The 26,234-nt window shown below is 44.2% G+C and overlaps 1 protein-coding gene across 1 annotated transcript in view; it reads right to left on the bottom strand.

The window, feature by feature from the left end:
* Positions 1-18,903, bottom strand: part of LOC308676087 (histone-lysine N-methyltransferase SETD1A-like) — a gene marked incomplete at its 5' end in the record, with an annotated part of 27,512 nt that extends 8,609 nt beyond the window's left edge. The window contains 15 exons of the mRNA XM_081341811.1: positions 445-555; positions 1,774-1,943; positions 3,800-5,272; positions 6,540-6,812; positions 7,913-7,988; positions 8,622-8,755; positions 9,009-9,096; positions 9,254-9,430; positions 10,541-11,461; positions 12,266-13,298; positions 13,451-13,671; positions 14,145-14,251; positions 14,350-14,620; positions 15,804-15,899; positions 18,766-18,903. Coding sequence (XP_081197937.1) covers positions 445-555; positions 1,774-1,943; positions 3,800-5,272; positions 6,540-6,812; positions 7,913-7,988; positions 8,622-8,755; positions 9,009-9,096; positions 9,254-9,430; positions 10,541-11,461; positions 12,266-13,298; positions 13,451-13,671; positions 14,145-14,251; positions 14,350-14,620; positions 15,804-15,899; positions 18,766-18,903 — 5,289 coding nt within the window. The remainder of the gene's footprint in view (positions 1-444; positions 556-1,773; positions 1,944-3,799; positions 5,273-6,539; positions 6,813-7,912; positions 7,989-8,621; positions 8,756-9,008; positions 9,097-9,253; positions 9,431-10,540; positions 11,462-12,265; positions 13,299-13,450; positions 13,672-14,144; positions 14,252-14,349; positions 14,621-15,803; positions 15,900-18,765) is intronic.
* Positions 18,904-26,234: the final 7,331 nt, after the last annotated feature.

The following is a 26,234-nucleotide window of genomic DNA, read 5'->3' as shown; positions in this document are numbered from 1 at the left end:
TTATTGTGGTTTTATCTTTTTCTTTTTTTAAAAAAAAACAGGTCGATCAGTCAAAATTCTGAAGAGAAGTTGCACAAAAAAAAGGAAGTGCATCTTCAATTTTGGCCCATTATAAAATAAAATATCTAAAATAAATGAAAAGGGGAAGGGAGCTATTTAGTTTACAGTACTATCAACTGTTGACCTGCTAAAATAATAAAATAAAATAAAATAATAAAATAAAATAAAATAAAAATAAAAAAAAATAAAATAATTAAATTAAAATAAAATAAAATAAAATTTAAAAAAATGCTTTAATACATCCCAGGCCTCAATGGAGAGCATCATCATATCATTAAACCAAAGTTACGGTCAGTTTTTCCCCCCCATCCATAATGCTCCCACCCTAGCTAATACCGTCTGTTTCACTTTTTTTCAATTTGCTTAATAAAATCGCTCTAGTACCTTCAGCTGGTTAAGTTTCAGAAGGTCGCTGTCGAGGATGGCAGAGGTGCCGATGGCACTCAGCAGGCGTCTTTGTTCAGATCGTCGTTCTGACAAGATGCGGTTGGTGCCCTGGGAAGGCACCAGAAGCTTGTTAGATATAATGAATGCGAAGGAAGCAGTCAGGAAAAAAAAACCTCATTATTTGAATTATGGATGTATCCATCCTTGGCAAGATGACACTGCCTTAAGGTGAACAGCGCTTCTTAATCTTAGCAACTTTAAGTGGTGTGAACTTTTTATTCCCAGAATCCCCCCCCAAAGCATGTATCTGGGGCATTTGGGGAGCTGAAGTCCACATCACTTAAAGGTTGAGAAACACTGCTCTGTGGGAGCAAGAATGATACTAGAATTTCTCACATACACTATTTATCACACAACAAGATCCAAAATAAATGTAGAAACTAACAATTAATTTGCAGTTAAGGCTTTTCGTATAATCTCCCATGCTGATAGTGCCTTAAGAGCTACACGTGATACTTTTTAAATTTTGCTATTTGAATATGATTTTCCATAACACAGTAAGGATTAACTCATATACACTGATCACCTATAAACCTATAAAATGATAACCTATAAGCCCATAAATAAATAAACCTAAATACCTAAAATCTGTAAACAAACCTAAATATCACAAATGAACCACAACCACTTCTAAGTCATAGTATGACTAACATATGCATAGGCCATTACGTAAAATAACGTTAACAAAGGTTGTTCCTTCTACAGTTACTAGGTTAAATAGTTTGCAGCAATATGACATAAAATGAAAGCACACTCAACGTTTCCACTTCACATAAACTAAACTTTTGCCATTCCCCTCCCTCGTTCTTCTGCTTTCTGCTATTGGATCTCCAATTTTAAAAAACAGTTCCAATCTTCATTAATAAAGGAAAATGACTTAACAATTTTAAGCAATGTCTTGTGAAACCCAAGAATATTGAAGAATTGCTGAAAAACATTCCCAGGTTGCTGGTGGCAGATCTTCAGCACCTTAACCTGAACACCTCACTTGTCAATATGAGGTAGCAGTAACAAATTTCACACAGATTAGGAAAAATCCAGTTAAACCACAAAGCTGAAAATGGCTGTGAGCGCTTCTCTCACACCAGGTGAAGAGTTGTTGTAGTGCAGAATTCTTCACTGTGGATCTCCTACCTAGACTTTATAGTGTGTTAAAAGTCTTATCTATGCTCGCTGCATTTCAACGGTGCCACCAGTCACTCTGGAGTTCAGTGCTGCACTGAACCTGCTAAACAGGTGAGCACATCAAAAGAACAGGGGCCAAACCTGGGTATCGGCGATGTCCAATTGCTGCACCGTGACCGGGCACATGTCAAGGTACTTGTCCTTCTCCTTCTTACTGATGGGGTAGTATCCCTCGCTACGGGCACAACCCGTTTGATGTTCCCGCAGGTCAGATGATTTCCTCTTCCGTTTGGGATTTGCAATGTTTGTGAGTGGAGGCAGGTGAGTCAAGGAGAGGTATAACACAGCACCAGTGACGTTACTTAGTTAGGTGGTGAAATGTCTACAAGCAAACAGCCAACCTGAAGAGAGCACCAAGAACTCCACAGTTCAATCCCGAGTTACATATATTCTCACCTGCTGGGAGCAAAACACGAGCAGGAAGAATTGCCACTAAGATGGAGACACACTACTTTCTACATTCGCCTACTCCAGAACTACGACTCTCCCTTCTTTAAAGGCCTCGGGCCAACGAGAAGGGAGGAGAAAACAGCCATTCTCTCTCTCTCTCTCTCTCTCTCCAGAATTTATATCTTTATATGTAAATAATCACACACACACAAAAAAAGAGAAGAGCCTCCCCATTGTGCATCTTACTAGCACAACTGTTTTTAAATCTATAATGAGGCGGCATTAAAGCTGAATATACAAAATTGAAATCTTGCGACCTTTGATTTTTAAAGACAAGCTTTTAAAATACAGGCAAAACCTCATTTAACAACCGCAGCTGGGACCGACTGCTTGGTTAAGTGAAGCGGTCAAACTGAAGCCGTGGCTGTGCTTATATGACACGGCTTCAGCTGATCCTTTGCTTTACCAACCCGCGACGGTCTTAAAAAGCAAGGGTTAGTCACAAAGTTACTTCTTCATCGCCGTCATAATGGAAAACAGAACAGAATTCAGACAGTTGCTAAACAAGGACTAGCAGTACCTTCTGCAGTTTGTTTTAACTAGCTGGCCCAAAACTTTTGAATCTAGCACAGTGGTAAGAAGTCATTCCGGGTTTCCGTATTTGCTATCAAACACAACCCCACGGCCAACTGCAACTGCAACGTCTGCGGAGATTCTCAGTCATTCAGGTCACGGTTGTCGCCAAGGTGCTTTTTCAAAAGGTGACTAGACTGTTTTTGTTTTGTTTTGTTTTTTCCTTCGGGGAAGAAAAAGTTTCGCTTCTCTTTCAAAAAAGCTTCATTGGTTTTGGAAGGGTGGTGGGGGCGATGGAAGAATGGATTCCTCCCATCAGCCCCACCATCCTGCCAAAACTGACGAAGCTTCTTGGAAAAGAAAGAAAGAAAGAAAGAAAGAAAGAAAGAAAGAAAGAAAGAAAGAAAGAAAGAAAGAAAGAAAGAAAGAAAGAAAGAAAGAAAGAAAGAAAGAAAGAAAGAAAGAAAGAAAGAAAGAAAGAAAGAAAGAAAGAAAGAAAGAAAGAAAGAAAGAAAGGAAGGAGTCCAGTTGCCTTTTGAAAAATCTCTTTAAGAAGAGACTGGAAGAGGGATAGTATCATTCCATTTAAAATATAGTCTCGTACACCAAAGGCTCTGCTGTTTTGGAAAATAAAATTCTTTACGCTGTATGCTCCGGGTTTGACAGAATTCCATTAAGTTTGCCCAATGAAATCTAATAATGGGAATCTGCAATGACTTCCTTTCCCTACTTCCTTTAAATAAAATAGGTGGTAGGAATGATGGAAAGTCCTAGATGTATTTACACCCCAGATTTAATCTTGGTTAACAGCCATTCTTTCCACCTAGAGAATTGCAGGTCTCTGAAGGAAAGGAGGGAAGAATGTACAACAGAGGATTCCCAGGGGGGAAAAAAAACATTCAACAAAATATAATACCCAGAAATCTCTGCTGATAGTACGATAAGAGTGCTAAAGTGGGATAGAGAAGCCGTGGTGCCCCAGATTTTCCTGAACTACAATTCCCAGCCTGGCCTGTGCTGAAGAACTTAAAACTGTAGCACACAGGCATCTGGAAGGCCACAAAGTTGCTATCCTTTCAACACAAGCTCAGGAGAGCCACAGCCTACCCACAAATCTTAACACATATTATTTCAGGAAGGATATTGGTGTGTTGGACCCAATGGGTGTCATTCAGCCAGTCTGTGCTATTGTCCTCGTGCAGCAAGCGCTCGTACGTCAGCCTCAGGTATTTCATGTCTTCCAAATCTAGCCCTGAATTCCAGATGTCATACAAGATTGTCATCTGCTCAAATTCACTGCGTGTCTCAAAGACTGGGGGTGGAAGCGGGGGATGGGCAGGGGTGTGCTTGTGCGAATGAGAGCGCAGAGATCGCCTACGGATCTCCCCTTCGTCACTGCTGTCAAAGCTCTCGTCATCCTCTTCGTCTTCCTCCTCCTCCTCCTCCTCACTCCCAGAAGGGAACAGACTCTCTGGGCCTAAAGGAGGCAACGCTCCTGGCTCCTTTACGGTCTCCTCCTTCAGGCCATGCACAAGCTTCTTCGTCTGCAGCTGCTGCTGGTCTGGGACAGGTACTTTAGGCTTTTCGACAGGTTGGGGAGGTGGAGGTGGCAGTGCAACAAGATCCCCCACTTCAGATTCAGTTCTGGCTTCACTGGCATCTGCCACTACCTCCTCAGGAGCCTCCAGAACCTCACCAATGTGCTCATTATAGACGTTCATCTGCAACAGGTCAGCAGAACCTAGCAGCGTTGCCTCATCTGGTTTCCGGGGGACAGTTACTGGTGCTGCACGCACTGCCATGGCATAGTTGTGCTCCATGAAGATGCTGCTGACTTCAAGGGATAACGTGGGCGGCAGAAGCAGACGCTTTGGATCCTCAGATTCCCCCGAGGCCTCCTTCAAGCCTTCGCTACCTGCCACGGCGGGCATCTTGAGAGCCACGTCTGCTAACACGGCCAGGTCAGGCTGATTGGCCAGCTCCAGGAGTGAGGAAGCCCCCATTTGCTCACGCGTGGGCAGCCTATCTTCCTCCGGGGGTGGCGGTGCCCTCAAAGGTTCTGAGCTTCGGGAGCGAGAACGGTTTCGGGACCGGCCGGTTGGCATATCCTCCGACCAACATTTCACAAGGGAAGCGTGGTCGGCTGGCAGGTTGCTGATTGTTCTTTGACTGGCTTTTGGCGGCTCCCGCCTGCGGATGGCGGGAGCCGCTAGCTTCACTAAGGAAGCTGCGGGAGGCAGGGGACAAGTAGCCGGAACTGGGGCATCTGAGGTTAAGGACACTTGGGGTGGTAGCATAGGTTCCACAGGAACGAATGGAGATTGTGCTTCCTCTGTGGGGACAGGAGGAGGAGGAGGAGGCGGTGGGGGCGGTGGGGCTAAGAGACCCGATGAGGCCAATTCAAATGGCTTCTCCAAGGTCCCTTCATCCTCACCAGGAGCTGAGAAGGACACTGTTTTCCGGCGTTTCTTGGGTGGTGGCAGAAGTGGGATAGGCGAGGAAGGTCGCTTGTCTTGTCGCGTTCGCTCTTCTAGTGCTGTCCAGACACTTTTCTGCTCCACTGCTGGGACTAGCAAAGTATCATTCTGAGGAGTAGGCTTCTCCTCAGCAACATGGCCTGTTTGAGGGAGATAAAACTTTATGTTAAGTGATTTAAGGACTGGGTAAAAAGATGTAAAAAAAAATTCTTATTTTTGGTCAGTGCGAACTAAGATAGGTAAGGGACAAAAAGGAATTAAAAAAAAGCTTTATCTATGGATTCTTGATTTGCTGTATTTATTTAAATGGAGATTTTAATATTAGCTTGCTAACATCTGTAGCTGAGCATTAAAGGAGCAGGGCAGGAAGAGACTTGATGCTTTTGATTGTGGTGTTTCATCAGCCCTCCTGGGTAAAGCAGACAGAAAGCACGACTAGATGAGCTAAATCTACCTTACTGCAAGACAACATTAAGAGAATCTTGCATGTCTGAACTTACACATTTCCTGATGCCACTTTTAGCTGCTTGATTTATTACAGCCACTGGGGGCTCCTCCCTCTCTTGTCTGATTGTTTCACCTCTTCCGCCCCCCCACTTTCCCCAAGGTCATTCCCACATTCCATTAGTGCTGCAGAATACCACAGGCAGTCAAGGAAACTAACAAATGGATCCTCCAACGAAGAAACCCAGAGCTCTCACTCCAGGCACAAATGACCGGTTCCAAATTATCTTTAAATTTGGGCGCATTAAAATATGCGAAGATCTAACTCTAGGAAGAAGGCTCTGATGCTGGAAAAGAAGAGGAAAACTAATGGCCAAGTTAATGGACTCGGTTATGGTGACGGTTGCACCACTGGAAGACCTGAAGGATGGTAGGGTGGAAGAGAGCTGCCGTGTTCAGACTTTACTTCCGTAGGAGCGTAAAAGAAAAAAAAAGAAAAAAAAAGATGCCACGTGATTTGGTGACAAGCTGAAGATGGAAAGACAGATGTGGAAGAAAACATCCAAAGCTTTATCTCCAATCAATAAAGTATCGATGGATGCCGAAAGCTCGTAGAAATAGGCCAGGGGAACAAAGCTGAGATGGGTTAACCTTGGACATATCAGTTCCAAGGCAGTATCAGGAAAACACTTGGAAATGTCTAGTACAGAAAGACAGAACTGAGGGTTATTGGCAGAATAGCGGCACCAAAAACCATAACACAGACTGAAGTCATCTATGGACAGCACACATATGTACAAAGCCCCAAGGTTGTTTTTTTTTTTGAATGAGTGGCTGCAAACCGGGCAAATTAGTCCTAGCTTCAAAGCACAGGAATTGTGATAAGATGCAGCTACTCCTCAACCTTCATTCCAGAAGGACCAACAGGCTTTTCCTAGGGAAATCCAGAGCTCAGCATCTCACCTTGAAGCAGAGCTGCTTCTGGCTTCTTCTTGCCCATCTCAATATCTGTTCCTGGCCATATTTTCTCTTCCACGCTTCCCAGTGACTCGGATGGATGGGTATCTGTAGCAGAATCATCTACTTCCTCCGTGCTCTCAACCTCCTCCTCATCAGACGAGGAGGATGACAAGGAAGAGGAGGAAGAGGAGCTGGTTTCTGAATCAGAAGTGCTGTCACTGTCCTCGTCAGACTCCTCATAAGGTGAATACTTGGATGAACCATCGCTATCACGATCTGTGCCAAGGATAAAGGACAAACAAAATAATCCCAAGGCTTCCCACATGTTGCAGGATGACGGGTCCAGAACTTAAGCCTCCTCGGGATTCCATTATTATTGTTGTTGTTTCAAAGGAGAGCAATACATTTCAATGTGAGAGAACGGAAGAAACGGGAAGGACAGATTTTAGACACTTATATAATTCTTTGTCCTTTCTTCTGAACTGAAAAATACCTGAAAAATATTTTCATTTTATACACTAATAGGAAAATAGATAAGGCCCAAACTGGATACTTTACATCGAGTTTAGTTTTGGATTTTAATCAGATTAAGCAGTGAGTAGCACATGGTGGCTCAGTGGGTTAGGATGCTGAGCTTGTCGATCAGAAGGTCGGCAGTTTGGCAGGTGGAATCCCGAGTGCTGCATAGCAGAGTGAGCGCCTGTTACTCGTCCCAGCTTCTGCCAACCTAGCAGTTCGAAAGCACGTAAAAATGCAAGTAGAAAAATAGGGACCACTAAGGTGGGAAGGTAACAGCGTTCCATGTGCCTTTGGCGTCTAGTCATGCCGGCCACATGACCACGGAGACGTCCTCGGACAAGCGCTGGCTCTTCGGCTTTGAAACGGAGATGAGCACCGGCCCCTAGAGTTGGAAACGACTAGCACGCATGTGCGGGGGAACCTTTACCTTTAGCACATGGATATATTTATATTAGTAACACTGCTAAATCCCAATGGCCGGATGACCTACAGGGCAGAGAAATGCTCTGAAAATGATATGATGAATGGGGGAGATAATCTTGGGAGTGGTGGAGGTGGTCAGTGCACATTTGGAAAAAATTAATTCATTAAAAACTGTGCTAAACACATTTCTAAGAATTTGAAATTATTTGTTTAAAGAATTTACGTGGCTCTCCACTGCAGCTCTCCAGACAGCATACAATAACACCCCCACTCCAGAACCCACCCCAAACAAAATTTCAATTTAAACCCAACTTTAAACCTCCACAGGTATTAACAAACTGTTATTACGATGAGCACGATGACGTAGGTAACGGCACGTCACCATGTATGTCATCTAATGAGGTCCCATCAATGAATCATTAATTGAAAAATACCTTCAGATTGTTCCCTCTTTCTGCTGCGTCCTCTGGCACCTTGTTCATCTTCTTCACCCCGCTCTTCCTCTTCCTCCTAGGAAGGCAGTGACGTCAACTTCCTCCAGGACAAGCCCATTACCCCACTCATCCCCCCCAAAAATGCATCCATAGCAAAGTCTGGCTAGAATTCCAAAATCACAGAGCAGTAGATTAATCTAAACCAGGGTCCCCAACCCCCAGGTCCATGGACCGGTATTGGGCCGCGGCATGCCAGCAAGTGGTCCGCAGAAACAAGCAAAGCCCCAACCGTGGGATGCAGGCAGCACACAAAACCACGCACCCTCCAGTCCACGGAAAAACCTCTCTCCACGGAAGGGACCCCTGGTGCCCAAAACGTTGGGGACCCCTGATCTAAACAATGTTGTTCTGAATTCTTCATGGAAACCATTTATTTTATTTTATTTTTTGGAGGCTTTTTTGGAGAAGCGTGAAAAGAAAAAGACAGGAGTGAAGGTTCTCCTGAGAATCAATGCGCCATCTGACCAAACACCTAAGGGTAACTTGGGATCTAGAGGTCAAGAAGCCTTCCGCAACACACAGTAATTCGAACTGTTTCCAAGCTAATTTGTGGTGGGGGCTAATCACACACAGAAGACCAACCAAGATCAAGAGTACGTAAGCGCCTTGCTGGCAGGAGCAACTCAAACCATGTTACGTTTCCTCTCACCTTCTCTGAGGAAGAGTCCTCGGAGGCCTCCTCTCCTTCGCTGTCCAGACAAAAAAGTTTCCGCCGCTTTCCTGGACCTTTGATCCTTTCATCGTCCCTCTTGGAGGTCTTGGCTATCTGTGAGGATTTTTTATCTGCAGAGTGGAATAGAGAGGGAAAAATGAAGAAAAGAAGGGACACGACACCAAGGAACGGCCATCTCCATTTCCTGCTGCAGCCAAGGTGCGTCACACCTATTCAGACTGTAAGCCGGAGAGCAGGGGCAGCCTGGTTTTTAATTCAGATCATGGGCAAAGGATACCGATGCTTTTGTAAGAAAAAAAAAGTGCCACCCTTTTGCCGAAGGTTAAAGTGTATAAACCACGATCCGGAGGCGAGACAAGGTACCTTCCTCATCCTCTTCCGCCGGAGTAGAGGGGCGGGGCTGCTTCACTTCGCTGCACTCCGAGATTTCCGAGGGTTCTTTCCTTTTCACCTGCGGCCAAAAGGAGACGGTGGGTTTCCCCGAGCGGAGCGCCATGTTTCAGAGGGCAGTCAAACTAAACCCGCCCCTTAAGAGAAACAGGATTTCCACTCTGCACAGCTTCCTGAAGAGGCTCCCAGCCCCAGAGGAGACCCCTGGGCCTTTTTACCTTGAAGGAGGGGAGCCTGAGGACTCCTCGAAAGCCAGTGCCAAAGCCAAAGCCCTCCAGGCCACCGGTCCCGCCGCTCTTGGCCCAGTCCACCAGAGACAGAAGGGCGGGATCTTTCAGTTTGGTTTTGTCTTTCTCCTCTTCCTTGGCTAGCTGTTTAATGGTGTTCTGGAAAGGCTAAAGACAGTAAGACTGCGGCATTAGTGGGAATGGTTAGGGGCAGAGGGGAAGAAAGCAGCATTCCGGATGTGGGGAAGGAAGGAAGAGTATACAACAGAAGAATCTTCCGAAGTAGGAAGCTCGGCCTACAGGACTACAGTTGTTTTGTAGTCTTGAGAACTATTTTTGCTAATCTCACTCAAAGATCACAAAATAGCTCTCTTCTCATCAAGGCTGGTGTTCCAATTTCTCTGTAGTGTGGCCTACCTTTATTTCAAACTACCCTACAGCTTACTATCATCCTCACCTATTGGGGCATAAGGGCTGCTTTCCTGCAATAAAGCACGACTGTTATGTTCATAAGAAAGCTATTTCCAAATAAACCATATTACGGCTCAAGAAGAGGGACTCTCCCATCTGAAGGCCATCACTGCTCTTTTGATTTCCTTCGTAATGTTGTAGCCATAATTTTAGACACCCAAACCCATCATTAAAGAAATAACTTGTAAAACATATGAACAATTATTTGGGCTATCTGTCTGTCTGTCTGTCTGTCTTTCTGCCCGCCCGCCTGCCCATCCATCCATCCACTATCTATCCATCCATCCATTCCCCAATACTGCCAAACTACTCAAACAGACAATACAGGTAGCCCTCAACTAATGACCACAATTAAGCCCATAATTTATGCTGCTAAGCGAGAAATGTGCTTTGTCCTACTTTACAACATTTCTTGCCACAGTTCTTAAGTGAATCACTGTAGTTGACAAGTTAGTGACCTGGTTGTTAGGTGAATCTGGCTTCCCCATTGACTTTGCTTGTCAGAAGGTCGCAAAAGGGGATCAACTGACCCCAGGACTGGGCAATCGTCATAAATGTGAGCCAGTTGCCAAGCATCCGAATGCAAATCATGTGACCCATTAGGGATGCTGCAACAGTTGTAAGTGTGAAAAACGGTCATAAGTTCCTTTTTTCAGTGCTGTTGTAACTCTGAATGGCCACTAAATGAACCGTTGTAAGTCGAGGACTACCTATACACAAACAAGATAACCTATCTCCCATTTCCTTCCAATTTGCCTCAGATTGGGGGGGGGGGTGACCCACGTTTTTTTCATTCCGCAAAATCACCTTGGCCTTTTCCTCTTTGCACTCCCACCACTTGTCAAAAGTGCTGAAAGCCACATTCTCGACCATCTTGCGATTGAGGTCTCGCTGCATGATGCTCTTCATCTCCTGCATGAGGGTGGCAAGGACACTGTCCACCACACAGGCGTGTGGATCTTCCGGAAGCGGTGGGAGCGGGGCCACCTCTTCCTGATATCCCCACGGAGCTGTCCGGAAATCAAGCAGCTGCTGTGGAGGCGGTAGAGGCGGCTGCTCTGAGGAATGTTGTTGTTGCTGCTGCTGCTGCTGCTGCTGCTGCTGCTCTGAGGTCCCAACGGATGATGGCTGCTGCATGAAAAGTTGGTCTCGCTGGAAGGGGTGACTGCCCTGCTCCAGCAAGTAGCCAGCACCATACAGAGGACGCCCGCAGAAAGAAGCCGCGTCCCGGTGGTAGGAGAAAGGGTCCTCGTACTGGCCCTTGTTTTGCCGCAGCTGTTGAAGGCGGCTCAGCATCTGGGTTTGCATCTGGAAAGACATGGGCATCCCACCCCACTGGTTGCCAAGCCGGTTCATCAGCTCCATGGAGTTGACAAAGTCGTAGATGTGGGGAGCACCACGGCCTCCACCCACCACATTGGCTCGTCCTCTGAAATCGGACAGGCGATGGCCGTGCCGGGGACTGACCTGGCCAAAATTAGAGAGCGAATGGGTTTTACCCGCCAGGTGAGGGAGGGAGACGGACATGAGAGGCTGGATTGGATAAGAGGGCGGTGCTTCTGGATGATGGTGGGAGGTAAAGGAGGACACCCCCAACTGCATGTGGCCCAGGACTGATGGCATCACGGAAAAATGTGGGTCGGACACCCCCGCCACAGGAGTTGGAGGCTCAGCTTCGGCTTCATCTTCCGAAATTTCCATGTCTTCACCCGATGACTGCTGAGATGCCTAATTAAGAAGAGAACAGCCAAGAAAGTGTCAGAGCGAATTAATTAGGCATGACTCCCCCATTCCTGCATTCTCCTCGCCTGCCCAATTTAATAAAGTTGCTGATATTCTCAGCTTAAAAATCAAGGAGAAACAGAGCCACATCTGCTAAACTTTAAAGGGCTCGATTACAGAAAGATTACTAGCCTGGTTTCTAGTTCTAAACAGGCTCTGACTAAACAACCCATTTGAAAGTTCCCAAGAATTGATTATCTGCAAGGTCAACCACATTACCATCTGACAGGCATGTAAATTAAGCTGACATACTATTAAAATAACTCAGTATGTACTTAAAATTGCAAAGTTTTCAATACAGACAAGACAGGGAAAATGTACACCTATGCATATTACGATCTAGCGGGCTTGTGTTCAAAATTGCAGAATGTCTATGGAGATTCAGGGTTGTCCCAAAGGTGCTTTTTTTTCAAGAGGCAACTGGACTTTGCTTTTCTTTGAAGAGGTTTCGCTTCTCATCCAAGAAGCTTCTTCAGGTTGCTCCATTCTATTCTCCTAATATTCTTTGGGCATTAAACTTACTATTTTCACAGGCCCATTTAGGGGTTTGCCCTAGATACTTTTTTTTTAATACACTTGTACTTTAGCAAGCTTCCTTAGACATTAGCCCTGAAACATTCCTCTGTGTGAATGGTACTGTTCTGCCCCAGAAGGTTGCTTGTTCAGAGACTGTCAATAGAGAACCGCTCGTATCAATTCTATTAAGCAAAACAAAAAAAAAAGGAAAGATTCCAAACCCCGAAAACTTACTCTGTCTTGCCCATTAGCCTTTGGGGATTCGTCTCCTGCTCCCGCATCCAGGGCTGGCACCACATCTTCAAAGCTGACTGGAAGAGGGGGTGGCGGGGTGCAGGGGCCATGTGGCTCTGCTCCCTTTGAGCCCCCTTTCTCTTCCTCTTCCTCTTCCGTATCTGAATTGAGAAAAGAAAACTTGGACCGCTGCTCCTTTAGCAGCATCTCAATGCGGGAGTCCAAGCTGCTGTGCTGAGCAAAGGGCACACTCTCGTTGGTGGTCTCAGGGGCAGGGGAACCAGAGCGGGCCGGTGAGGTCTGCACAGCAGGCGAATGGGAGCGGTCATCAACCCCTAGGGCTACGGTCACTGCTGGACTGACGTTCTCTTTAGTTTCCTGAGCAAGAAATTCCGTGGGAGGCAGGGAGTTGGCTGCAAACGTTTCTGCCGTGGGGAGCAGCCGATAATCCTGATCCACAGCGTGGGATTCTGCAGGCAACGAGAAGGGCTCTGGGGTGGCTGTGTAAGATGGGTAGAGCACACTGGGTGCTGGGAAATGCTCCACGCTCTGCTGGGCAAAGCCATGGCTGTTCTGGAACTGAATGCTTTCTGCTGCCGTCGTCACAGAGGAGGAGCAAGCTGCAACCACCACACAGGTGGAAGGAGTAGTGGTGGTAACCGCGGACGAAAGAGTAGAATCATCCCGTTGAGAACGCTCTCTGTGTCGGGAATGGAAGCCAGAGTCCTCTCTTGGATGAGAGCGATGAGAGGAGGAGGAGGAGGAGGAAGACCGCCCTGAGGTGGATGAGAGGCGCTGATATCGGCTACTACTGGTTGTGGCTGCACTACTGCTGCTGCCGCCGCCACCACCAAACTGCTGACTGTAAGGGGGGTAGTGATGGTCATTGCTGCGATAGTGAGTGGAGGAAGATGAAGAAGATGAAGAGGATGAAGTATAGTGCCGGCGGAAGTACGAGTCTGAAAAGCTGTTCTCGTGCCGAGAGGATTTGTATGACTCTGCCTGGTAGCTGGAGTAGCCTGGGGTCCCTTGCCTTGGAGAGGAAAAGAATCAGTCCCATTAGCATCTGCCCTTCCTTTCTGCCCCTCCCCGCCCCATGAACTTACTCTGAAAAGTTAATATATTATTTAAGATCATTTCCCCAAATCTTGCCACGAGGGGGTGGGGGTGGGGAGAAACCCTTACCTGCTAGAATAGGCAGAATCCTGTGAATACGGCGTTCCTCCCCGTGGGGTATACGGAGTCCCCTGGGACTGTGGTGTGTACTGGCCATAGGAAGAAGGTGTGTCTTGTCGGCCACTGGAGTACGGAGTGTCCTGAGAACAAGGGGTGCCGTTGCCAGGCGTTGAAGGCATTGCATTAGTCGGGTACAACGAATTGGTCGAATGGTGTCTTCGTGACTCTGACTGTAAAAGGAATGATATCGACAAAAACTTGTTATCTCTTCTTGCCCAGAGCTAACTGGTCGCATGCAATGCAAAGCCAAGTGGCTCGTGCCAAACTGCCAAATACGTAAGCCTCTGTCTTAGATAACACATAACAGGGTTGTATTTTTTTAGCTCAGCTACCACTCAGCTATTTACCAAAATGTACACATGGCAAAACTGAAGACTGAGCTGCCTAAAGCAAGGCGTCAGCATCTACCTACGGGACACAGGTAGAGTTGCAGGTGGGCAATGAATGCAGTTCAGGAAAGAGAAGGGAGAAGTATCCGGGCTGTATCAAGAAAGCAGAAGTTAGTAAGAAATTCTCTCTTATCGGGCGATCAAACAGTTAAGCAAATCTTAAAACAGAGAAGAAAATCGACAGGGGAGACCTTCCGAAGAAAAAAAGGGACACCGAACTAATCCGGTAGATTCAAATAGGTTTCTAAAGTTACCGAGTCAGCTGAAAACTTTTCATTCGGCATTTTACTTCCAGTTGGGACAGTATGAGGTGTGAAAGAGCCATTCACAATCAGTTCGTAATATTTCATACGCTGTTGACCTGTACGAACAAAAAAAAGCAGTCGGTAGGAAGCAAGTGCCATTCAAAATCAGGAAGACGATGCTGAATTGGGAGGGTGACTAAAGGAAGAGCATTACCTTTGATGTCAAGTTGGGCATGAATGATGTTGCCCATGACTGAAGTGTTGTGTAGGTTCTTGACTGTCTCCTTTGCCCCCCTCGTGCTGGTGAACAGCACCTTGGCCAGACCCAGGTGCTTGCCGTTCTTTGGATTATACAGAATCTCAATCTCCTCAATGTCGCCATATTTTTTGCACATCTCACACAGAAAGGATTCCTTGATGTTATCATTCAGCCGGGCAAATGTCACCTCCTTCAGAGGGATCTGGCCCACATAGTACTCGTCTAGCTGCAGCAATGACAGAAGGCAAGGTGGGATGAGGAAGCTAAAAACAACCTCTAGTAAGTTAACATACCAACAATTAAGAAAATATTCAACTGGCAGTTGGCAAAAGTTTTGTTTTTTTTAAAAAAATGCTGATAAAGGAGAGACTCGGAAATCAGAGTTCTGCTGGACTGAACTTTGATCAGCTAGACCCAGATCTCTGGTCCTTGAAGTAGATGAAGCAGATATTTCTCCACTTAAATCCCAGATCATATTATTTCAAGTATAATTTATTACCATTTCCCTGGCAGTAATTTCCACTAAAACTGACACTTTTGTATACACCCAGACACACTCTTTATCCTTTATTTACAACTTTTGAAGGTATCCTACACTTCTTTGGAAAACTCTCCTTCTTTTTATTTTTTAAGTTGAAGCTCATACCACCAAGGTAAGACTTGTTATTTAAGAGCCTTGGTGGAGCAGTGGGCTAATGCCTCCTTAAGTAACACCAGCTGCCTGCAATTAGTGCAGGTTCGCATCCCACCAGGCTCAAGGTTGACTCAGCCTTCCATCCTTCCGAGGTAGGTAAAATGAGGACCCAGATTGTTGGGGGCAAATAAGCTGACTTTGTAATAATGCCGCTTGGGGGTGTGTGTGAAAGCCCTAATAAGCAGGCATATACATAGAATGAAGGCTACTGCTAAGCTTGTAAGCCGCCCTGAGTCTTCGGAGAAGGGCGGGATATATATGGAATTAAATAAATTAAATAAAATATTTATTACCCACTAATATTTCACCAAAATGCACTCAAAAGAAGTACAGAGAGTCTAACAAAACACAGCAATATGGTCTGTTCTCCTGGGAGCCCCTACTGATGTTCTTGCTATTCAAATCTGACCCCCCAGTTGTGAGAATTTTAGTTTTTATAAAAGATCTGTAGCAATCTCCTTGAATACTATCTTATTTTTTCAGCATCAGTGTCAAAGGAAGTAGACATACATGCATACTGTTTAAACTGACAGGACTCAGCTTCTCTATCAACTTACTCTTGTCTTCCAACCTTCTTTATCCTGAGGAAAGGCAAAGGAAATCCCAGAATGTATTTTCAAGTAATACAGGTGTGCTACTGATCTTGTGCTAACTGATCTGGAAGCTTTAAGAGAACTGGAGAAAAATGATCTATAATGAAGTAAGCATAGTTTACCTTAAACTTTGGGACAGGAAGAGAAAGATCTCTGGTTTTGGACCATTTCCTATGTCTCGGATCTTGCAAAACCTTTACAGGAGCATGACCTGAATCCTTGAGAAAAAGATTAGAAAGCGGCGGTGACTCAAAAGCCTTATTGACAAAATGGCGTTAAGTACTTCTCAATTTTTTATCAAATTAATATAGTTGCCCATTGCGCAGATCTGACTCTGGGAGATGTATATTAAAAACAGAAGTACAATTAAAATCATCAAACCATTAAAACCTAAACATATCTATCGTACATTATCTAGATTCATATTCTGAGATGGGCAACATATCAATAAATTATCATTTGCAGCAAAAAAAAGGTCATAAAATCAAGCATGACTCACTTAACGACCATATCACTTGGCAAGGGAAGCTTAGGTCACAATTGTGGTCCTAAGTCAAGTATTACCCATATATGGACTCACAAATGTGAATTATATGGCACTAATACAAACCTTGGGGGGAAAAAAAGATTTAAAAATCACGGTCGGGTGATTTCCTTTCCAGGATCTCAATGTCTTTGAAATGATTTTGTCACTATTAGTTCTGCTGCTTGGGGGCATGCCCAGGCAAAGCAGCGTTTAATAAAGCAAAACCTCACCGGCTATAATGAATGTGAAACTGACATTCTGTACAGGAAGGGAAGAAATAAATAGTAGAAAAGATTCATTCCACTTCAAGTCGCATCTTATTTCAAGGAGATCGTAGCTTGATCTCCCTCTGAATGACAGAATGTGGACTTTTTTTGGAGTTCTTTTGAATTTGTGCTCTACAGTGCTAAAGCTAAAACTGGCATTAAGAATTTAAGAAAAATTAAAGGTGTATGTGATTTACATGACTCTATATTCATATTATCATCTGCCTAATCCAGAAGTAGAATATTTTTTTAAAAAAACATTTAGGCAAAATCAAGACAAAACATCTAAAGCTGAGTTATCAGAAAATAAGTTCATTCAAATTTCAAACACAGTATATTAGAAGGGGGAAAAAAGAAATAAAATTTAGAAAAAGGAGTGTTCCAATTATAGGGATATGCAAAATGTTTCAACCACAAATTGTGAAATGTCCTGTGCTGAGTGCAATATAGTCTGTTGCTTTTTAGAAGTATTTTGAGCTTCCAGAGTTAAAACATTTCCATAGTGCTTAACATAAGCCATTTCATGAAATGTCGGGCTCAAAGCATTTCACACACCTCTATCCAATTACATTAACTATTAGATAAATTTATTTCTGGATTCTTCTCAATAACACTTTCCCCACAAATCAAGCATAATTTAAACATTCCAATCCTACACCAGGATACACTATGTATTTCAGAACAAACCATACTGACCTTAAAATAGACTGTGATAGTCTTTATTTCACAACCTGAACTACTGGGAAACTCATAGTAAGATGTCACTGGAATTCAGATATTTAAATAGAAGGTTTCATGATGCAAATATTTTGACTGAAAACATTCGCATAACTCAATTTGATACAGATTATGGTGGAATATACTTTATATTTCAGTGGGATTTCAAAATATTTCCTTTTCAGGAAATTGGAAGAACAGCATGTTGAAGAAGACAATGTTAAGCATCAACACATAATTTTACCATGGATGGCTTAGTGCAGGGGTGTCAAACTGCCGGCCCAAGGGCTGGATGCATCATAGCGAAACCGCATCCACCCCATTGCCGCAATGGCAAAAAAGTCGCAATAAATCGCGACACGTTATGCGACGTTGCAAATTTGACACCCCTGGCTTAGTGTGTAAAAGAGAAAATATGTAAGTATGATTAGCAACTAAGAAACAAGGACTGTGATTTTCACAGTGCTTCAAGGCCTGTTCCCGTTTCTAAGAATATCTTCAAAGGAAGCCATTTCTCTTTTATGATGGCTCTTATTAAGAATTGATTGGGACCTTAAAAACTAACAGAATCTTATTTATGGAACTTGGGGCCTGTCTCTTGCTTTAATTAGAAAGGAAAATATGGTTGTCCTGAACTTCTCCATTTGCTGTTACACAGTACAGAGAATATGAAAAAACAGGATTGGAAATTATCGAGAACTTTATGCTTTCAGTATTATACCAGCACTGTTTCACAAGCCTTAATCGTAAGAAACTAACTTTCTAAGAAACATTCTTGGAATTTTTGCCTTCATAGTCTATACAGAAAAACGTATGATCAACATGTGTTAGAAAAGTAAATTAAACTCCTGTTGATTTCAGTAGAGTTAAATGCTTAAGCACACTAAGAAAATCACTGGCAACTATGAAATTTAAGCAAAAGCCTAGACTAAATCCACTCACTAAAATCACCACCATTTTTTGATTCCTAGACCATCAACAGGTTCAGACGAACCACAGGTTTCTATATGAGACAACCCACAAGGTCCACTAGCCAGATTTCACAGAAGAAATCTAGCGCACGCTAGACAGTGCAAAACATTATCAAAATTGGCAAGTGGTGGAGCGTGGATGATGTTCCTAAAAGCCAACCTCAATATGACAGAAGGAAATATTAGAATCTTTGGCAATGGCCCTTTTGAAAACGATGGAAACCACTCAGGTTTTTGCATTAGCTAATTTACATAATCTAAAACTATAATGACACACACAGAAAAAGAGCAGTATTGAATGGGGAGTCTGTGGCAGTCATGAAAAAGCTGGACAAGGATCAGCACAAAGCTGACTCATTCAAAGATTTGTGACACACTACACTGGATTTACTCTCATCTAAGAGATGGAAAGCAAACTAAAATGTTAACACTCAGCAAAATACAGTGCACGAAGAAAACAGGAGAAGCAATATTAGAATCTAGAAAAGATATAAAAGAAGACCTAGAGATATTGCCAAACATTAGATCATCCATCCTCAGCAGCAGTGACTCACATGCTTTACAATTTGGTAAAAAAATAAAAAACCCAACACTGTCCACTTACATTAGTGCTGAAATGCACTCCGTCATAGCGGTAGATCTTGTGCGGGCCATCCTTAAGCATAGGATCAACGATGAGCTTGTAGTTTCTCCACTGGAAGTTAGGGGTTTTCTGGAAGTCACCCCCCCCTTCCTGATCCATTCTGACTCATTTACACTGCAAGATGTACATGGAATCAAAGGAATATATTAAATCATGTGTCTATTTCCAGCAGAAGTTAATTTCAATGAGAAATTCTACTGCCATCCACCTCTGAAACTTTCATACTCAGAATCGCCATCTAAGGATATCTTTCTGTACATAAAGGAACCAGAAGTTTTAATATTAAGCACCGTGAAACAGTCTGCTCACAAAATTTCTCCTGCATCTATTTCAAGATCTGTTTGACATTCCCAGGGCTACTTACTGAATTCAGAAGGCTCAGTGGCTTATGCCAAAGTATCTGACTGTGCAAAGTTGATTTTGAAAATAGCTGAACTCCAATTGCTGTGTTCACATGACATCCTAAGTTAGAAGGCCTGGTTTATGTACCTGCTCACTCTTTCCTTGAATAGTGCTACTAAATGTCAAGTCCTACTTTGATATTCATTGTCTATCATTCTATGGTCAGTTTACCATAATTGTCTCAATGCAAGATATACAATACTTTGGACTAGAACAAACCACTAAAAGATGGGGTCATTTTCAAGGAACCAGTGGGCATATTTATATTAATCAAGGCTTCTAGCCTACAGTACAAAGCTAATGTAATTGAATATACTTCGAACAGAACTGCCTGGACTCGTGATTCTGTAGTCTTACTTGTTTGTAGGCAGAGTGATTCTGCAAAATGTAGCACATAGAAATTTTCTTAAAAGCATTTAAACAAGAACATTCAGAGTTTTTCTACTTATCATTTTCTGAAAAGAAAAGCAAACCTCTATTTCTAATTATGAAGAAATATTTGGTTAGCAAACGATGTGCAATCTCAGAAATTGAAAAAGGATCAAAGTAAGATGGGATCTTTGTTATATGAAGTAACAAAGAAAAATAAGCTGATGCCAAAAAGTTCTTGAAAATCAGAAAACTAATGATTCTTTAAAAAAATATAATATTGCCTTATGGAAGTATTTAGAAATGGGATATCTCCTCTATGCTGATATCCATCTCTGAATCAAACCATTCTGGAACTGAAGTAATGTAGACAGATGCCTGACCAAAATCTGTTGGGAAAAACCTCGTAGCAGTATATGCTACAATATTATAAAATTATCATTTTTTTAAAAAAAGCATCCCTATGTTTTAATTTATTTCATTTTCACTTGACCCTAAATCAAATTTTTGTGTCAATGTATTCACAATCTCCCCTTCATGGATTACTGCCTTGTCGTGGCGAAGGGGCTTGCGTAATTCAATGAAGCTATGAGCTATGCCGTGCAGGGCCACCCAAGACGGACAGGTCATAGCTGAGAGTTCTGACAAAACGTGATCCACTGGAGAAGGAAATGGCAACCCACTCCAGTATCTTTGCCATGAAAACCCTATGGACAGTACCAAAAGGCAAAACGATATGACGCTGGAAGATGAGCCCCTCAGGTCGGAAGGCGTCCAATATGCTACTGGGGAAGAGCAGAGGGCTAGTACTAGTAGCGCCAGAAAGAATGAAGCGACTGGGCCAAAGCCGAAAGGACGCTCAGCTGTGGATGTGTCTGGTGGTGAAAGGAAAGTCCGATGCTGTAAAGATTTTTTCTCCATAGGAACCTGGAATGTAAGATCCATGAATCAAGGAAAGCTGGACGTGGTCAAACAAGAGATGACAAGACTGAACATCGACATCTTAGGTATCAGCGAACTAAAATGGACAGGAATGGGTGAATTTAATTCAGATGACCATCAGGTATACTACTGCGGGCAAGAATCCCTCAGAAGAAATGGAGTAGCCTTCATAGTCAATAAAAGAGTAGGAAAAGCAATACTGGGATACAATCCTCAAAATGACAGAATGATCTCAGTTCGAATCCAAGGCAAACCATTCAATATCACAGTAGTCCAAGTCTATGCCCCAACCACCAGTGCTGAAGAGGATGAAATTGACCAGTTCTATGAAGCCCTACAGCACCTTATAGAACTAACACCAAAAAATGATGTCCTTATCATCATGGGGGATTGGAATGCTAAAGTAGGAAGCCAAAAGATAACTGGAATAACAGGCAAGTTTGGCCTTGGAGTACAAAATGAAGCAGGGCACAGGCTGATAGAATTTTGTCAAGAGAATACGATGGTCATAGCAAACACTCTTTTCCAACAACCCAAGAGACGGCTCTACACATGGACATCACCAGACGGTCAACACAGAAATCAGATTGACTATATGCTCTGCAGCCAAAGATGGAGAAGCTCTATACAGTCAGTAAAAACAAGACCAGGAGCTGACTGTGGCTCAGATCATGAGCTTCTCCTTGCAAAGTTTAAGCTTAAACTGAAGAAAGTAGGGAAAAGCACTAGGCCAGTCAGGTATGAATTAAATCATATCCCTGTTGAATATACAGTAGAGGTGACAAATAGATTTAAGGAATTAGATCTGATAGACAGAGTGCCTGAAGAACTATGGACAGAGGTTCGCGACATTGTACAACAGGTAGCAACCAAAACCATCCCAAAGAAAAAGAAATGCAAGAAAGCAAAATGGCTGTCTGAGGAAGCTTTGCAAATAGCTGAGGAAAGGAGGGAAGCAAAAGGCAAGGGAGAAAAACATAGATATGCCCAATTGAATGCAGAATTCCAGAGAATAGCTAGAAGAGATAAGAATGCCTTCTTAAATGAACAGTGCAAAGAAATAGAAGAAAACAATAGAATAGGGAGGACCAGAGATCTTTTCAAGAAAATTGGAGAGATGAAGGGAACGTTTAATGCAAAAATGGGCATGATAAAGGACCAAAATGGCAGGGACCTAACAGAGGCAGAAGAGATTAAGAAGAGGTGGCAAAATTACACAGAAGAACTATACAAGAATGAGCTTAACGTCCCAGATAATCACAATGAGTTGGTCACTGACCTCGAGCCAGACATCCTAGAATGTGAAGTGAAGTGGGCCTTAGAAAAGCTGAGCAACAACAAAGCTAGTGGAGGTGACAGTATTCCAGCTGAGCTATTCAAAATCTTAAAAGACAGTGCAGTAAAAGTGCTACACTCAATTTGCCAGCAAATTTGGAAAACTCAACAGTGGCCACAGGATTGGAAAAGATCAGTTTACATTCCAATTCCAAAGAAAGGCAGTGCCAAAGAATGTTCAAACTATCGCACCATTGCACTCATTTCTCATGCTAGTAAAGTCATGCTTAAAATCCTACAAGCTAGACTTCAGCAGTATGTGGATCGAGAACTACCAGAAGTACAGGCAGGATTTCGAAGAGGCAGAGGAACTAGAGATCAAATTGCCAACATACGCTGGATCATGGAGAAAGCTAGGGAGTTCCAGAAAAACATCTACTTCTGCTTCATTGACTATGCTAAAGCCTTTGATTGTGTGGATCATAACAAACTGTGGCAAGTTCTTAAAGAGATGGGAGTACCAGACCATCTTATTTGTCTCTTGAGAAACCTATATGCGGGTCAAGAAGCAACAGTGAGAACTGGACACGGAACCACTGATTGGTTCAAAATTGGGAAAGGAGTCCGGCAAGGCTGTATACTGTCACCCTGCCTATTTAACTTATATGCAGAGCACATCATGAGAAAGGCAGGGCTAGATGAATCAAAAGTTGGAATTAAGATTGCCGGAAGAAATATCAACAACCTAAGATACGCAGATGATACCACTCTAATGGCAGAAAGTGAAGAAGAACTAAAGAGCCTCTTGTTGCGGGTGAAGAAGGAGAGTGCAAAACTTGGGTTGAAACTTAACATTAAGAAAACCAAGATCATGGCATCTGGCCCTCTCAATTCCTGGCAAATAGATGGGGAAGAAATGGAGGTAGTGACAGATTTTATTTTCCTGGGCTCCAAGATCACTGCAGATGGGGACTGTAGCCAAGAAATTAAAAGACGCTTGCTCCTGGGGAGGAAAGCCATGGCAAATCTAGACAGCACACTAAAAAGCAGAGACATCACCCTGTCAACAAAAGTGCGTATAGTCAAGGCTATGGTCTTCCCAGTTGCAATGTATGGCAGTGAAAGTTGGACCATAAGAAAGGCTGAGCGCCAAAGAATTGAGGCCTTTGAACTATGGTGCTGGAGAAGACTCCTGCGAGTCCCTTGGACTGCAAGGCGATCAAACCGGTCAGTCCTAGAGGAGATAAACCCTGACTGCTCTTTAGAAGGCCAGATCCTGAAGCTAAAACTCAAATACTTTGGCCACCTAATGAGAAGGAAGGACTCACTGGAGAAGAGCCTAATGCTGGGAAAGATCGAGGGCAATAGAAGAAGGGGACGACAGAGAATGAGGTGGCTGGATGGAGTCACTGAAGCTGTAGGCGTGAGCTTAAATGGACTCCAGAAGATGGTAGAGGACAGGAAGGCCTGGAGGAACATTGTCCATAGGGTCGCGATGGGTCGGACACGACTTCGCAGCTAACAACAACAACAATTCACAATCTGCCAGATGAAAATATTGAATTAATTTTAAGTAGAAATGCAATCTTGGAAACCCTTGTAACTTACATTCTACTCTGCTAATTGCATTAGGACAAGCATACATATCTCAGAATACATAGACATTATATACAGTAAAAGAAAGGAAAAACTTAAACCTGTTGTAGATGATCTCTTCTGTGGTCAAACTACTGGTAAATTTCAACGTATAGCTATACAACTATTTTTTTTCTCCTTCTCAATAAAACCAGGTAAGAGTTGATTCAATCCATAATTTGAAACAGAATATCTAAGAGACTAGGAAGAAAGCAGAAAAGTGTTTTAAAAAGCAAGCAACATGACATTCTCATGAGGGATTCAAACTTGAATTCTGAAATATTTTCAGGATGTAGTATTTTAGCATTCTGATTTTATATGCAAAAATTTGGCCACTTCCGTATGAAGAAATTTATGTTACAAAAAAAATAAATTAACCGAAATATTCAAATAATTAAAAATTGAACATTATTATTTATAATCAAACAAAATGGAGCAAACTAAACCCATAAACAATATACTAAGCTATGTTATAAAATTTCCTGTGGGGAAAATTCCCACAGTTCTGCTCTTTTGCCAAGGGAATAATAAATAGCATAAACATAATATTCTCTACGCCTACGAAGCCTTATTGACAAAGGTTTGCCTTCCTTTCAGTTCCTTAGTCTATAATGTTTCTGTCTCAAGTATTTCCTCCCTATTTCTTTAGTTAAGACCCTCAATCTATGCGTTTGCTAACAACAGGTCTAATTTCTTGATCCCTATCTTACAGAAAAGCGTCGTTTCCAATTTCCTGCCCGTCTCAAATAATTAATTCTCTTCGATAATTTCCCCATCTCCACAAGGAAGATACCATCTCTTTCTGCTTCACCTCCCAATATCTCCACAACTCCCCGTTTATTCCCTTCTCCACCCTCATCTTTGATTCCCAGTGTCCTGTCTCTGTAGTGTAGAATATTTATTTATTTATTTATTTATTTATTATTTATTTGGTTTATATACCGCCCTATTCCCAAAGGACTCAGGGCGGTTTACAAGGCAAAATTTAAAAACAATCCAATCTAAAATTAAAATAAATTAAATAAACAAATATTGTTCTCCCACTAGTATTGCGGATCCTGCTAATATTGCTGAGTCCCTCCCCCCAGGCCACAAGAGACAGCTCTCACTTCATCCTAGCTCTTCGAAATACCTAGCTTCCCCCCCACCCCACCCTCCCTATACACCTGACACTCAAGTTTAAACAGTTGGCACAAACTGTATGAAGAGGGGTAAATGAGGACCCAGATTGTTGGGGGCAATTAAGCTGACTTTGTAATAATGCCGCTTGGGGGTGTGTGTGTGAAAGCCCTAATAAGCAGGCATATACATAGAATGAAGGCTACTGCTAAGCACATTGGTTTGTGCTTTAAATTGTAAGCCACCCTGAGTCTTCGGAGAAGGGCGGGATATAAATGGGATTAAAATAAATAAAATAAATTAAAATAAATTAAGACTTGCCGAAGGGGGTGGTGGTGTGTGCCTGGGTGGGTGGTGGGGCTGACTGGAGAGGCATGGCTCAACCCTGAGGTACAAACCTCAAAATCGTCCCCCTCCCGCTCTGACCAAATGGCTCCTCACAGCTTTTCGTGCCAAAGCTCCCCTTTTCTGACACACACACACACACACACACGCACCCCGCTTCTCCTCACCAGAAATCGTCTACACGACAGCATCCCATTCTTAAGAAAGGTAGCCAACTTCCACAAGTCTCCCAAGCTTCCCTCGTTCGGGAGACCTGAGAAACGCTACCTTTCTATGCACGTGAGAACGATTTTCTCTCTCTCTCTCTGAGGGAAAACCGATCCCGCCTCTCTCTCTCTCTCTCCCCCCACCACCCCTCACCCGGGACCCGGTCCTGCCCCGCCATCACCCCTGAGGGGCCCTTTCTCTTCTTCTGCACCTCCTCCTCCCTGGACCCCATGTCGGCTGTTCCTCCCCCTCCCCCCCACCCAAAAAATTACACCTTCCCATTTCCAACTTCCCCCCCCCCTTCCTCCTCTTCCTCTCCCCTACCCCCCGTCAGGGTCTTCCCCTCCCCATCAGGTATCCCCGGCCCCGCCCACCAGATGCGCGCTCGCTCTTCCGTGCGCGGCCCCCCCCACCCAGCACACCCGTCACTCAGCCGCGCGCCGCTGCGTCTCCCCCCCCCTCCCGCGCCATTGGGTGGGAGGGGGGGTGTCTCGCGCTGCGCCCCCCCCTTGTCCTTCCCCCCCCCGCGCGCGTCACCTGCTCCTACCCGCTCCTCCCCCCCTCTCCTCCGCTCAAGGGGGGGCGCGCGCGCGGCCCCCTCCTCCTCCGGTTCGGCCTCGCGCCCCCGCGGCGCTTCGCGCTCTCGTCGCTCGTCTTGCCTTTCCGCCTCGCGCCCTGTGAGGGAAGGACGAGGGGAGGGGGGAGAGAAGAAAAGAGGGAAGGGGGGAAAAAGGGTGACAAGCCGCCGCTTCCACCGCCACCGACAGGGACCAGGGGGCGGGGCCAACGCACACAGGAGAGAGCGTCCCGCGTCAGAGCTCGCGAGACTCGCGCTCCTTTTTTTTTTCTCTTTCCCCCCCCCCCGCACTCCCTCACGAACCCCGCCTCCGCGCAAGACCGGCCGGATCTCCTGTTGTTCCTCGAATCGGTACTTTCGACGCGAGCGAGAGCGGGGGGGGGGGGAAATCCGCTTCCCACCGCGAGCCCTCTGAGCACGCTGCCCCGTTTCTCCGGAGGCTTTTCGGGCACTCGGAGGCGCTTTGGAGGTTTTCCTAGCCTTCCCGCGGAGCGCTACCTCGGGGCGAATCGGCCGTTCCGAAATGTCCGCCGGAGCCCTTTGTGAAGGGAAGCGAGTC

This window comes from Vipera berus (genome assembly GCF_964194415.1).
Source record: "Vipera berus genome assembly, chromosome: W".
Lineage (NCBI taxonomy): Eukaryota > Metazoa > Chordata > Lepidosauria > Squamata > Viperidae > Vipera > Vipera berus.
Note: the sequence above shows the minus strand (reverse complement) of the source record. Positions and strands in the feature narration are given on the sequence as shown.